Below are 12,257 nucleotides of genomic sequence, written 5' to 3' on the forward strand. Positions count from 1 at the left end.
CCAGCGCCTTGGCTGTCACCTCCTCGCTGGCCTCCTGCACCCACCTTTGGCCTCTTGAAGTCCATCCCTCCACACAGCAGCCCCATGCTCTTTTCCCAACACAGATGTGACTGTGTCACCCTTTGCTTGAAGCTACGGTGGCCTCCAGGGCTCTCAGGATTAGAAACCAAACTCCTCACTGCAGCACGGCCTAGGGGGCCTGGCCCCGCCCCAGCCCTGGCCTCTCACTTCCTCCATCTTGCCACGGGCCTCTGCACGTGCCCTTGCTCTTGCTGGAACGTCCTTCCACCTCGGTCAAGTTTCTCTGAGTGCTCCTTGACATGTAGGCTGCATTGCTGATCCCCTGACCACCCCAAGCAGGTTTTGCTCTGCTGTCCCGTGGCTTTCCTTCTTAGCTGTGATTGAGGTAGACTTTTGGCATTTCCTTATGTTATTCTTTGGTTCATGTCTGCGTCTCCTGGACTGTAAGCATTCTTTCACGTCCGTGCCCGGGCATCCAGCATGGCTCCGTGGTCAGTGGTGACGACTATGGAGTGAATGCATGAGTGAATCAAATGGTTGCTGCTGGCCTCTGTGTTCCCTGACCAACATTCCTCCCCTAGCTTTGCTTCTGCCCTGTAAGTGCAGGACCCTCTGGGGAGGCTGCCAGGAGCCAAGGCCCACCCCGGCCTGTCTTTGGGTCCTGCAGTGGGCAGATGGCTGGACCAGGCCCTGCTCACATCCCGTGTTTCTGGGGAATGCTTTCAGAGCCTACATGGAAGATGCCCCGCTGCTGAGAGGAGCTGTGTTCTTTGTTGGCATGGCTCTCTGGGGAGCCCACCGGCTCTATTCTCTCAAGAACTCCCCCACATCTGTGTTGCCATCATTTTATGAGGTAACTCGTTTTCCGTGACGCGGAAGCCAGAGCCCTCACCTTAGGCTGGCCTGCTGAGCAGGACAGGCCCACGAGCCGGGCTCTGCTGCATGGGCCGGGGGGGTGGGATTTCCAGTCACTTGCTTTGTAACTGCAGATGAGGCTTAGAGCCATTTGACAGACTTATCCTCAAGTAACTGTTATATCTTATGCATTTCACATCCTCCAAATTAGCATTAGAACTGCTCAGAATTCCTCCAGGGATGGCAACACTCATATTGGTGACAGTTTCATTTGGTAATCTTGGCCTCGCTCTAGAACGGGGCGGGTGAGAGGGCTTCTGTCTCCTGAGTTCCTGGCGGTGTGCGGAGCGCTCGTGTGTGTGTTCCTCCTGTGGCCGTCACGGCAGCCCTGTGAGCTGTGCCGCTGTGCCAGCCTCGTCCCACTACACAGACAAGTGGTGTTGTGTCCAGGGTTACACGGAATCTCCCAATGGGCTGTTGTGTCTGCCCTGCCCCCACCTCCTGGGGCAGCGGAGCGTGCAGTCTTTGCACATTGCTTGCAGCGGGGTACCTTTCAGGTTCCTCTAGGCCAGTAAGCCAGGGGCCAGGAATTTAGCTGAGCCAGGCGTTCAGAGCCAGTGGAGAAAACACCTCTGGGCTCCTATGTTATGTGGGTGGCCCGTGAGACATGTGCGGGCAGTGTGGCCCTCCCAGGGCATCTTACGTTGGGATCCAAGGGTGTTGTGATAGGCGGCTTCCTTTGCGTGAGCAAGAAGTGGCTGACCGTTGCCTGCTCCCTGGGGCTTGTTTTCCAGGCCATGACCTGTCCAAACGAGGTGGTGTCCTATGAGATTGTCCTCTCTATAACCAGACTCATCAAGAAATATAGGAGGGAGCTCCAGGCTGTGACATGGGACATTCTGCTGAACATTATCGAACGCCTGCTTCAGCAGCTCCAGGTGAGGCCGGTGGGAAGGCTGGGCACGGGCAGGACCAAGACCGTGGACAGGCAGGCCCAAGGGCCCTTCCTTGGGTGGCCAGGACCTGTGGGGCTGCCAGGCTCGTCTCACCTGGATGACAGCTCCCATGAGATCTTCCTCCTGACCCTGCCGGGGGGGTTGCTGATGGTTCTCAGTGGTATCAACTCGCCATCCACTGAAGTCGGCCAGGTTTTCCAAACCCGGGCATCACTGGGAGCGGGAACGTGTAGTAGGCGAGCAAGGGGGCTGTGCTGCCGTTGATCAGGACCGAGTCACACACCAGGTCACCTCCATGGCCTGGAAGTGGGCCCTGAAGAAAGTTTCCTAAATGTCTGGAAAGCTGGCCACAGCTCTGGCGTAGTTTTGGAGGACAGTGCTGATGTGGGGCTGCAGAGATGACAAGGGCTCAGAGTTGAGCCTTCTGGGGCACTGGGGTGGACCAGTGTTTAGGTGGCCAGGCTAGGGGGAGGAAGGACTGGGCTGTCATCTCTCATTGTCACTGTCCAGCCGGCCAAGTGGTGCTTTATCCCAGTGGCGGGCTGGGAGGGCATATCCTGGGGGAAGTGTGAAGCCCCCAAAGTTGGCCCCTTGAGGCTGGCTGTGGGGCCCAGCCAGGACCCCCTGAGGGTGGTGGGCGAACAGAAACAGCCCAGCTGCCACATGTGTCCCAGCACAGTGGGGGTCGTGTCCCCTCCCCAGCAGGTCTTGAGGGTATGTCTGGGTGCAGTTGGTCTTGAGTCCTTAAGGGGAACCAGAAGTCACTCCTGTGTGACTGCGCCTTTGTGTCACAGAGCCTGGAGAGCCCAGAGCTCAGGGCCATCGTCCATGACCTGCTAACCACGGTGGAGGAGCTGTGCGATCAGAACGAGTTCCATGGCTCCCAGGAGAGATACTTCGAGCTCATCGAGAGATGTGCGGACCAAAGACCTGTAAGACCGCCTGCCCCCGAGCCTGGCGGGGCCTTGGGTGCTCAGGCACCCTGGGGGGGGGGGAGCGGGGGGGGGGGGGTAGACCTGCTTAGCTCTGGGAACCCTGGCTGTGTAGATCTGAAACTTGAGTTCAGTGTGTTTGAAATAAAGGCCCCTGCTTTTCTGGGATTGTTCTCCAGCGTGGAAGTCTGTCGGGGTGTCAGCAGACTGCGTGCGTGTGGGTCTTCCAGAGCGCAGCGCTAGCCTGGCTTGTCAGTCCCTCCCACCTGTGTGGGTGCAGGTGCCAGCCGGCGCCGTGGGACTTGTTGCTGGGCACATCTGCTTCATGGGCGGTGGGCAGGCCTTGTGCCAGAAACGCTCAGCTTGATGCCAGGGCTTTTATGTAGGTTTTTGTTTTATTTTTATGTACTTACTTTTTAAAGGTTTTATTTATTTACTTTTAGAGAGAGGGGAAGAAAGTGAGAAAGAGAGGGAGAGGAACCTCAGTGTGTGAGAGATAAAGCAATCAGTTGCCTCTCAACTCGCCCCCAACTGGAGGCAGCCTGCAATCCAGGCATGTGTCCTGACTGGGAATTGAACCAGCGACCTTTTGGTTTGCAGGCCGGCACTCAGTCCACTAAGCCACACCAGCCATGGCATACATAGGTTTTTAAATGAATTTTCACTGCTGCCAGTAAAGTTTGGTCTTGGCGGGCTCCCCACCTGGGCCTAGGAGTGGTTGGTCTCACTGAGCAGACTGTTCTGGGCTAGCAGCATGGGGTGGTGTTTATAACAAAACCTCTGGAAAAGCCAGGCGGCTCATTCACTCCAGGTTTTTCTTCTTTTGACAGGAGTCTTCCCTCTTAAACTTAATAACCTACAGGGCTCAGTCAATCCATCCGGCAAAGGTTGGCTGGATTCACAACCTGCAGTTACTGATGGAGAAATTCTTCAGGTAGGGAGTCTCTGGAGACCTCTTGGGCCTTGGAACCTGACCCCGTGTCTGTGCCTTGGGCCAGGGTCTAGGACACCAAGAGTGAGGGCTTTTCCTTCTGATTCTTGAAAGTAATGGTTCTAAATGAGCAGGAGAAGGTTGTGTTCCTGTAGAGTGGAGTCCTTGAGGCCTCTACGCTTACTTCTTCCTGTGGGGTGGTTGTGTAGAAAGATGCTGTCTCTGAGGGCCGAGCTCTATGCCCCTTTCCCAGTTCTTGGGCTGGATTTTGACAAGCTAGGCCCCACCAGGAAAATTGGAGTCAGTCTTTCCTGCTGGGGTGAGGGGCAGGGGTGCTTTGTTGCCTGCAGTGGGTCTGGGGTCTGGGTCCCTGGGGGAGCCCTCAGAGCTCAGGATGCAGTGTTAGCGGGGCCTGGTGCAGGGGGCGAGGCTGGCCGCGGTGCCTCCGCCCGGCCCCAGCAGCGGTGCTCCCACCCCCAGGAGCGAATCTCGCAGTGCTGTGCGCATCAAGGTGCTGGATGTCCTGTCCTTCGTGCTGCTCATCAACAGGCAGTTCTATGAGGTGCGTGTCCCACAGCTGGTGGGGAGCCCTGGGCCATCGGGTGAGGGTGAGGCTCACCCTACAGGCTCTGCATTGCCCTCACTGGGCACTGAGAGCCTCTGGGGTTTGCCCGGGCTTGGGATCTGCCACTCTCCTCTGTGGCAGGTTTTCTCAGTGGGCTTTGGCTGTTTGCTCCTTTGTTTGTTCAGCCATCCATCCATCCATTTATTCACTCCATGGTGGCCCCTGCCAGGCCTGTGCTGGGCTTGGAGATACTGCTAAGTTGCCAGGAGGGCACAGTTCCTGTCCTCAGGGGGCTTCAGCCTAGTTGTCACCCAGAATACAGAAGAGTTCTGTACAGAATCTTGCATGGGGATGATTTCTTTTTGCCTTCATAATCACACTCACCCTCTGGACCCCAGCCCAACCACTGGTTGCCTGTCTTTCTTCTTCCAGTTTCTTCCCTCCAGTTGCTCTCACACTGCGTTTGGGGCCAGAGCCCATCCTGCCTGCAGAAACACTAGTGTGTGCCTGCCTGCCGTGCCCCTCCCTCCAGGAGCTGCACCGCAGGCTCTCTGTTTTCTCTTGCTTTCCAGCACACCTCCTGGCACTCCCAGCGTTCCTGGGACGTGCCCGTCCCCTCTAACCTCCTCAGCCTTCTCTTTCCCTGCGTCTCTGTCTCTTGGCATTCCACCCTTCTTCAGAGTCCAGCTTAGAGCTGCCTCTTTTATGATGCCCCTCTGGGTTTTCAGGTTCCTCACGTCAGGGTGGGCCTTGCCCTGCCTCTATGAAACTCTCCTCATGCTGTCCCACTGAAGCAGACTCCATGATGTCAGGGAGAAGGCCTTCCTTCCCCCAGACACACAGAGGGCCTTCCATGTAAGATTATTCTTAATTGTGACATTCAGTGACAAAGAGCAAGTGGGGACATTCGCTGTTGCATCCTATCTGAGCCTGTGGTCCTGTTCCTTAGCTGGGCCGTCGAGTAGCTGTCGCCATTCTCCTGAATTGAGGGGCCAGGCCCCCCAGGCACTGACATACCCCTGCCGTGGGTTTCCTGTTTCAAGTGGTGCCTTAGCTGCTTTCCAGCCTGTCACAGACAGCTACCCTCACCCCACTGTGCTTGCTGCAGGAGGAGCTGATCAACACGGTGGTCATCTCACAGCTCTCTCACATCCCCGAGGACAGAGACCACCAGGTCCGGAAGTTGGCCACCCAGTTGCTGGTGGACCTGGCTGAGGGCTGCCACACTCACCACTTCAACAGCCTGCTGGACATCATCGAGAAAGTGAGAGCTGCTGGGGCACAGGGTGCCTGGGTTGCCAGAAGCACCCTTCCTCTTTGGGGCAAAGCCCTGCAGGCAGCAGCATCCTCTGTACTCTGTCTCCATTGTCTGCGGAACCCCTGGCTGGGTCTCTCCAAGGCAGGGCTTCCCTCCCGGCAGTGATGGGCTGGTCTGACTGTCTGGCAGGCCTGCTGCTGCTCAGCAGCGTCCTGCTGCCTAGGGGCCTGGGAAGCAGCTGCTGTGGCATTTCAAGTTGGGCTGGACTGGGGCTTGGCCCTTTGTCTACCTACACAGCCAGCGTCATTTTCTGTTAGTTTTAAAATGTATCGTGGTATCTAAATGGTCCCTCATGTGCATAAAGTGCGTCTCCCCTTTTGAGGAGGAGAGGAGAAGCGGCCTGCCGGCAGGAGTACTGGGTCTGGGGGTGCTGACTCTGGGAACCTGGAGCTGGGCTTGATGCACAGGTCTTCTCTCCAAAGGTGATCGCCCGCTCCCTCTCCCCACCCCCGGAGCTGGAGGAAAGGGACACGGAGGCATACTCTGCCTCCTTGGAGGATGTGAAGACTGCCGTCCTGGGGCTCCTGGTCATCCTTCAGGTGGGCCTCCACTCTTCCGGGAAGGCGTGCGATGGCCCGCTGTGTGTGTTGGCGTGCTGATCTTTAGGGACACATCTGGGAGAAGATCTGGGCACTCCACGGGGGTCCTGGGAGTGATCCTGACTTGTCACAGCGTGGTGGGGAAGAGGCCTGGTAAGAGCCATACAGTGCAGAGCTACTCAGTCGTTGCCCACCACCCCTCAGCTCTCCCAGCGGCTGGGGAAGGAGGGGCTGCCATCCATTTAGCCCCAGGGTGGTTTGACTTTATTAGCAGCTTTATTGAGATGTAATTTACATACCATATAATTCATCTGTTTAAAGTGTATGATTCAGTGGTTTTCAGTGTATTCACAGAGTTCTGCAGCTATCACTACGGGCAATTTACTACTTTAGAACATCTTTTTTATTTTTTTTAATTTTTACTTATTTATTTTTGGGCAGAGGGGAAGGGAGGGAGAAAGAGAGGGAGAGCAACACTGGTGGTGGTTGCCCCTCTTGCACCCCCTACTGGGGACGTGGCCTGCAACCCAGGCATGCTCCCTGACTGGGCATCAGACCGGTGACCCTTTGGTTCACAGGCCGGCACTCAATCCACTGAGCCTCACCGGCCTGGGCTAGAATGTCTCTATCACTTCAGAAGATACCCTGTGTCCCTCATGGAGCACACCGCGTGCTCGTCCTGCCCTGGTTCGCCCTCTTTTGTTGTACGGTTTTGAGAGTGTGCTCTTTCAGCCCACAGGACCCCGTCTCCCACACGGCTGCATGGTGCTCTACTGGATGGACCTTCCCGATTTAGTAACTTGTTCCCTGTAGGTGATGGGGACGCGACACTGATTTTTTTGCTGTTACTAGGTGCCTGTGTGGGGGTAGCCTTGAGGCAAAGCCCTGGAGAGCAACTGGTGGCTTGAAGGGTTTGAGCATTTTGAAGGACGGCAGATGGTACCCAGCTACCTCCAAAGCTTGTCTGGTCTCTCTCCCCCTGGGTGCCGCCTCCCTGGCTGCGTTGTGGCCTCGTGCCCTCACGGTGACAACTTTCTCTGCAGACCAAGCTCTACGCCCTGCCTGCCAGTCATGCCATGCGTGTGTACGAGATGCTCGTCAGCCACATTCAGCTCCACTACAAACACAGCTACACCCTGCCCATTGCCAGCAGCATCCGGCTGCAGGTATGACAGGCCTGCTTGGCTGGTCAGTGGCTGTGGTGGGGCCCAGCCACACCTCGGGGCCAGCCTAAGGTGGATCCTCTCGGGGGCCCAGCAGCTGCCTCAGTCTTGGCGGTAGAGTGATCTCGAACGGGAGAGGTGGTGGATGTCCCCGGGGGGGCTCTCCAACAGACTGTTTTCTCCTGTAACACCAACTGTGGTGCGCGCTGCCCTTCAGTGTGGTGCTCGTGCAGTGCCACGAGCCTCCGTGGCATGTCAGGCTGAGTCACACAGTGGCCTGCGATGGGGACAGAGGAGGGGTGTCACACCGATTTACAGGGTGGCATGTGTTCCACTCCTGGTGCTCAGAGTCTGTCAGCAGCCTATAGCAGAGGGTGTGAGCTGTGGTGGGGGGCAGGGCTGGGTAGGGCGGACCGCCTTGAACTTCCACTGTGGGTGCTGGCACCAGGCTGAGCAGAGGTCACTGGGACAGAGGCCCTGGTCCTTCTCAGAGCAGCTTCCTGATTGGGCAGCTCTCCGTCATTTAGGAAGCCCATTTAAGTGGCCCTTCAGTCAGTGGTGAAAGTGATAGTGTTCTGAACAGAGGTCTCTTTGGCACCTGGGTCTGGGCCGTGCAGTGCTGTCCAGCCAGCATGCAAGGCATCCATCCCTTAGTCCTGGGGGCGGGACCGGCTGCCTGTGGTGTGGGAAGCCACAGCATTACCAGCTGCTGTGGGACTGTCACAGAGCCCTTGGGCTCTGAGGGAAAGGCCAGGAATGGTGTACCGTACCACCTGGTACCACTGTCTGCATAGAGAAGTTGGGGTGTGTTTGCTATGAGTGAAAGCAGAATTTCCCGAGAGATGCATGGGTCTGGGGTCACGGGCCAGGCATGCTCCTGCTCTGTGGGTGGTGTTTTCTGTTCCCCGCAGGCCTTTGACTTCCTGCTGCTGCTACGGGCCGACTCGCTGCATCGCCTCGGCCTGCCCACTAAGGATGGGGTTGTGCGGTTTAGCCCTTACTGCCTCTGTGACTACATGTACGTGTGGGCTGATGTCTTTCCCTACTGCCATGGTCAACCCTATTTCCCTGGTTCCAGGGCATTCGGGTTTGGGGCAGGTGGGCAGAGCTGGCTGCGCTTCACCCCAAGGGCTGCCATGTGTCCGAGGGACAGTTGGTCTTCTCACTCTCTTGCTCTGTGGATTGGGTGTTTCAGCCTCAGTGCTTCTCCGACTTGTTTCCCCAGGGAGCTGGAGAGAGGCTCTGAGAAGAAGGCCAGCGGCCCGCTGTCACCGCCCACCGGGCTGTCTGGCCCAGCATCTGCAGGCCCCACCGTACGGCTTGGCTCTTTGCCCTACTCCCTGGTGTTCCGTGTCCTGCTGCAGTGTTTGAAGCAGGTGAGGTGGCTGGTCTCTTGAGCAAGGACTGGTGCCACCCAGAGTGTACGTACGGGTCCTGTCCCTGCATTAATGACCTTGAGAGGTTCATTGCTGGTTTTCACGTGTTACCCCAAGGTCCCACGGCAGTTCTGTAACGTGTTGAGCACCTGCTGTGTGTAAACCATCACATGGAACGAGGTGGGGAGCGAAGGAGACATTGTTGCCTCTAGAAGATGTTTAGGGTGCAAGACTAAGGGGTGTAGACAGATAACTGGAATCAGGAAGTGGGGCTGGCCTCAGAGGGAGGCACAGACTGGCTGTGTGGGACTGCAGGTGGGTGCGGTCACATCTGGTTGGAGGCACCTGGAGTGCGGGTAAGGTCAGTCTTGAAAGGCGGGGAACATTCCAGTGGCAGGAGTAAGTAAAGCGTGGAAGTAGGGTAGGTGCAGTTTTGTTAGTAGAGACTTAGCTGGGGGTGATGGGGAGGCAGGAGAGTTTAGGCATGTTTCCTGACAGGAGCCAGCAAGAGAGGAGGAGTGGTCAGCGGTGTGCTGTGGCGGGGAAGGGTGGGACAGCCTGTACTAGGCTAGGGGAGCTCTTGAGGGCTGTAGCAGTTGGTAGGGCCAGGTCCTTGGGGGCACCTGATGGTGGCACTGAAGGGGACCATCAGATTTCCTGTGAGTCTCAAGGCTTTCAGGACTTGGGGCCACTGGCATAGCTTACGAACAGTGGTCACTGGTAATGGAGGTTGATGGTGCCAAGACTGTCCTCCCCATTGTCGTGGCCCGGGGTTGGCTGCAGTCCTGCAGCAGTTACCTGGGCTCCTGGATTGCAGCTGGATGCTTGCTGCTGCTCCCCTCAAGCTTGCGTATTAGCTTTTCCCTGCTGTACCTCATCGTGCTCTGGGTGGGGGTCAGTGAGGGCCCCTCAGCATCAGTGCACAGGCAGGCAGTCCCGGGGTCCCCAGGCGAATGGGCAGGATGGAGCTAGGAGTGTGGAAGTTCCAGGTCCAGCTAAAAAGAGAGGTGGTATTGTCTCTGCACTGGGCCTCCCGCTCAGCCTGGCACAGGGAAGGGCAGCTGTGCCCTCCCCAGCTCTACCCAGCACTCCCTGTCTAGCCCGGGAGTGTGGAAACCAGAAGAGGAGGGTCCACAGCCCCACCCCCCACAGCTGTTCTGCTCCAAACAGAGCTTCAAACCTGGAAACTCCATCTCCCTGCTTCAGGGTGCAGACCTTCCCCCAACTGACACGTCTTCCTGCAGGAGACCGACTGGAAGGTGCTGAAGCTTGTGCTCAGCAAGCTGCCTGAGTCGCTACGCTACAAGGTCCTCATTTTCACCTCTCCGTGCAGTGTTGACCAGCTGTCTTCTGCTCTCTGCTCCATGGTAACGTGCTGCTTTCTGTGCCATTCACTGGCGTGGTGCTGCAGCATAAGGCTTTGAGGGAGGGGCCATGGGAGGCTCCGTGAAACACTGGACAGCATTTCCTTCCGAGATGCAGTCCCTGTCTAGAGTGCGGATCATGCCTCCAGGACCCGCCCTCCCTTTCTCAGCTTATGGGGCAGAACGTCGGAGGTCCTCTGTGTAGAGCTTGGAACTTCAGAGACTGAGTGTGATGTCCCCTCTCCTTTCCTGTCTCTTCCTCGCCGGGGTTCTGTGACAGGCACATCAGTCACATTTCCTGTCTCTCCCTAGCAACAGGGTGGGTGCTCCTCCACTTCTTTGAAAAGTAGGACCTTTGTCCAGAAAAGGAAGTAGGAAGGCCCCTGGGCTCTTGACTCCTCCTCCCGCTGGTCTCTGTTCACAGGGGCCTCCTTGCCTCCTCCGGCCACCCAACAGTTGACCTAGCCACCAGGCAGGGCTTCATGTCTGGCCCTTGGTTTTTAGCTTTCAGGTCCCAAGACCCTTGAGCGACTTCGAGGCACCCCAGAAGGGTTCTCCAGAACTGACTTGCATCTGGCTGTGGTTCCCGTGCTGACAGCATTGATCTCCTACCATAACTACTTGGACAAAGCCAGACAGGTACCGGGTGGGAGAGTGACGGTCAAACTTTGCGGTGCCTCGTCCTCAGGATTTTTCATTAAGCTGAATGGGTCCAGTATTTTCCTCCTACCCCATTGTAGCTGCTAGGCCAGGGTGAGAGCACCTGGCTTTGCTTCCCCATGTGCCTGCTGGACCCCTACCGCCTGGCGCAGCCTGGAACTGCAGACGCCCGGCTCCTCTAGGGTGCGTGGGCTCAATGCAGTGTGTGATTGCCCCCCAACATACACCCGGAAGCGTCTGTTCTTCGAGGAGCACTGCCTGGCTTGTCCTTGCTGCAGCTTCGCGACAGGCAGCCGAGCCTCTCGGCAGATTTTGCCCTGTTTTGAGAGGTAGTGTGGCTGGGCCAAGGTCACCCGACTCCCATCTGCTTCCACACCTGCCATCAGGTGCAGCGGGCGTGCGCAGCAATGCTTGTTTTCTTTATTCCTTGCTGCTGGGAATGAGGCCCACGCTGAGCCCTTACATTTACTGTCATTTAAATTCCTAATGCTTCTCTCGTCAGTCTGCCTTACAAAGGTCAGGTAGCATGCCCAAGGTCGTGGCCAGCAAGGAGAGGGGCCAACACTCATTCTGAGCCCTGAGTCTGCACTCCTGATCACAGAGCTGTCAGGAGCTCACTTAACTCCCCACCCGCACCCTCCCCGAACCCCCAAAGGGGCTGCTGGCCATGCTGGGCTGAAGGTTCCCTGAGTACCTTTGAGGCGGGAAACACTTCTCAGGTGGGGTAGCCGCAGGAAATTAGAATCATCCATGGGGCCTTGAGGCTGCGGCCTAAGCCTGCACTTGGTACTTGTTTCCTATGGGCCCAACCTCGCTGTCTTTGTGGAGGCTACTGCCCAGGGTCGGTGTGGGCCTAGCGGCCTTACTGTGTTAGGCAGAGCCTCCCTTGCAATAAGGCCAACTGGTTGGGGGTCCCAGTGCCAAGGGAGTGAGGGGCCCAGCATGTCCTGGCTCCAGGATGTTGGCTGGTGGGGAGGTGTCAGGGAGTCCTGACTGGAGCAGCCCCAATATCCAGTCGGTTTGGGGGGGTCAGCTCCTGGTGGCTCCGCTGCTTAGACACTCAGAGACCTGAGACAAGGCGCTCAACCTTTATAAGTCATGGTCTCCTGCATAGAACATTCTCGAGTGGGCTGAGGGGTAGACAGTGCCCTGGCTCACCAGCACAGCTGTCAGCAGACAGGCAGGGGTGCAGAGGTCCGAGACAACCTGTGCCGCCCCACAGCGGGAGATGGTGTACTGTCTGGAGCAAGGCCTCATCTACCGCTGCGCCAGCCAGTGTGTGGTGGCCCTGGCCGTCTGCAGTGTGGAGATGCCTGACATCATGGTCAAGGCTCTGCCCATCCTGGTCGTGAAGCTCACACACATCTCAGCCACGGCCAGTATGGCCATTCCACTTCTCGAGTTCCTGTCAAGTAAGTATCTGTAGCTCTGCGTGTGCAAACGTGTGCATGTGTGTGTGAGTGTGGAGTGGACCCTTGAGTTTGGGGTTGTGCCCCGCCCTGCCTGAAATAACCTGGGCTGACTTGTCTGACCTCATTCTGTGACCTCTCGGTGGCTGCCTGTCGGTGCACCATCCT

General features: G+C 57.3%; 1 protein-coding gene across 11 annotated transcripts in view; it reads left to right on the forward strand.

Annotated features, from left to right (window-relative positions):
* The window catches only part of TSC2 (TSC complex subunit 2), a 36,029-nt gene that overhangs the window by 8,824 nt on the left and 14,948 nt on the right, over nucleotides 1-12,257 (forward strand). For all 11 annotated transcript variants that reach the window (XM_053928025.1, XM_071222014.1, XM_071222013.1 and 8 more), the window contains exons 10-22: nucleotides 748-874; nucleotides 1,671-1,814; nucleotides 2,627-2,764; nucleotides 3,595-3,698; nucleotides 4,176-4,257; nucleotides 5,369-5,524; nucleotides 6,001-6,117; nucleotides 7,161-7,283; nucleotides 8,192-8,298; nucleotides 8,506-8,656; nucleotides 9,901-10,023; nucleotides 10,525-10,659; nucleotides 11,903-12,092. In XM_053928025.1, the coding sequence (XP_053784000.1) occupies nucleotides 748-874; nucleotides 1,671-1,814; nucleotides 2,627-2,764; nucleotides 3,595-3,698; nucleotides 4,176-4,257; nucleotides 5,369-5,524; nucleotides 6,001-6,117; nucleotides 7,161-7,283; nucleotides 8,192-8,298; nucleotides 8,506-8,656; nucleotides 9,901-10,023; nucleotides 10,525-10,659; nucleotides 11,903-12,092 (1,697 nt within the window). The remainder of the gene's footprint in view (nucleotides 1-747; nucleotides 875-1,670; nucleotides 1,815-2,626; nucleotides 2,765-3,594; nucleotides 3,699-4,175; nucleotides 4,258-5,368; nucleotides 5,525-6,000; nucleotides 6,118-7,160; nucleotides 7,284-8,191; nucleotides 8,299-8,505; nucleotides 8,657-9,900; nucleotides 10,024-10,524; nucleotides 10,660-11,902; nucleotides 12,093-12,257) is intronic.

The sequence above is a fragment of the Desmodus rotundus genome, chromosome 1 (assembly GCF_022682495.2).
Source record: "Desmodus rotundus isolate HL8 chromosome 1, HLdesRot8A.1, whole genome shotgun sequence".
In the NCBI taxonomy this organism is placed as follows: Eukaryota; Metazoa; Chordata; class Mammalia; order Chiroptera; family Phyllostomidae; genus Desmodus; species Desmodus rotundus.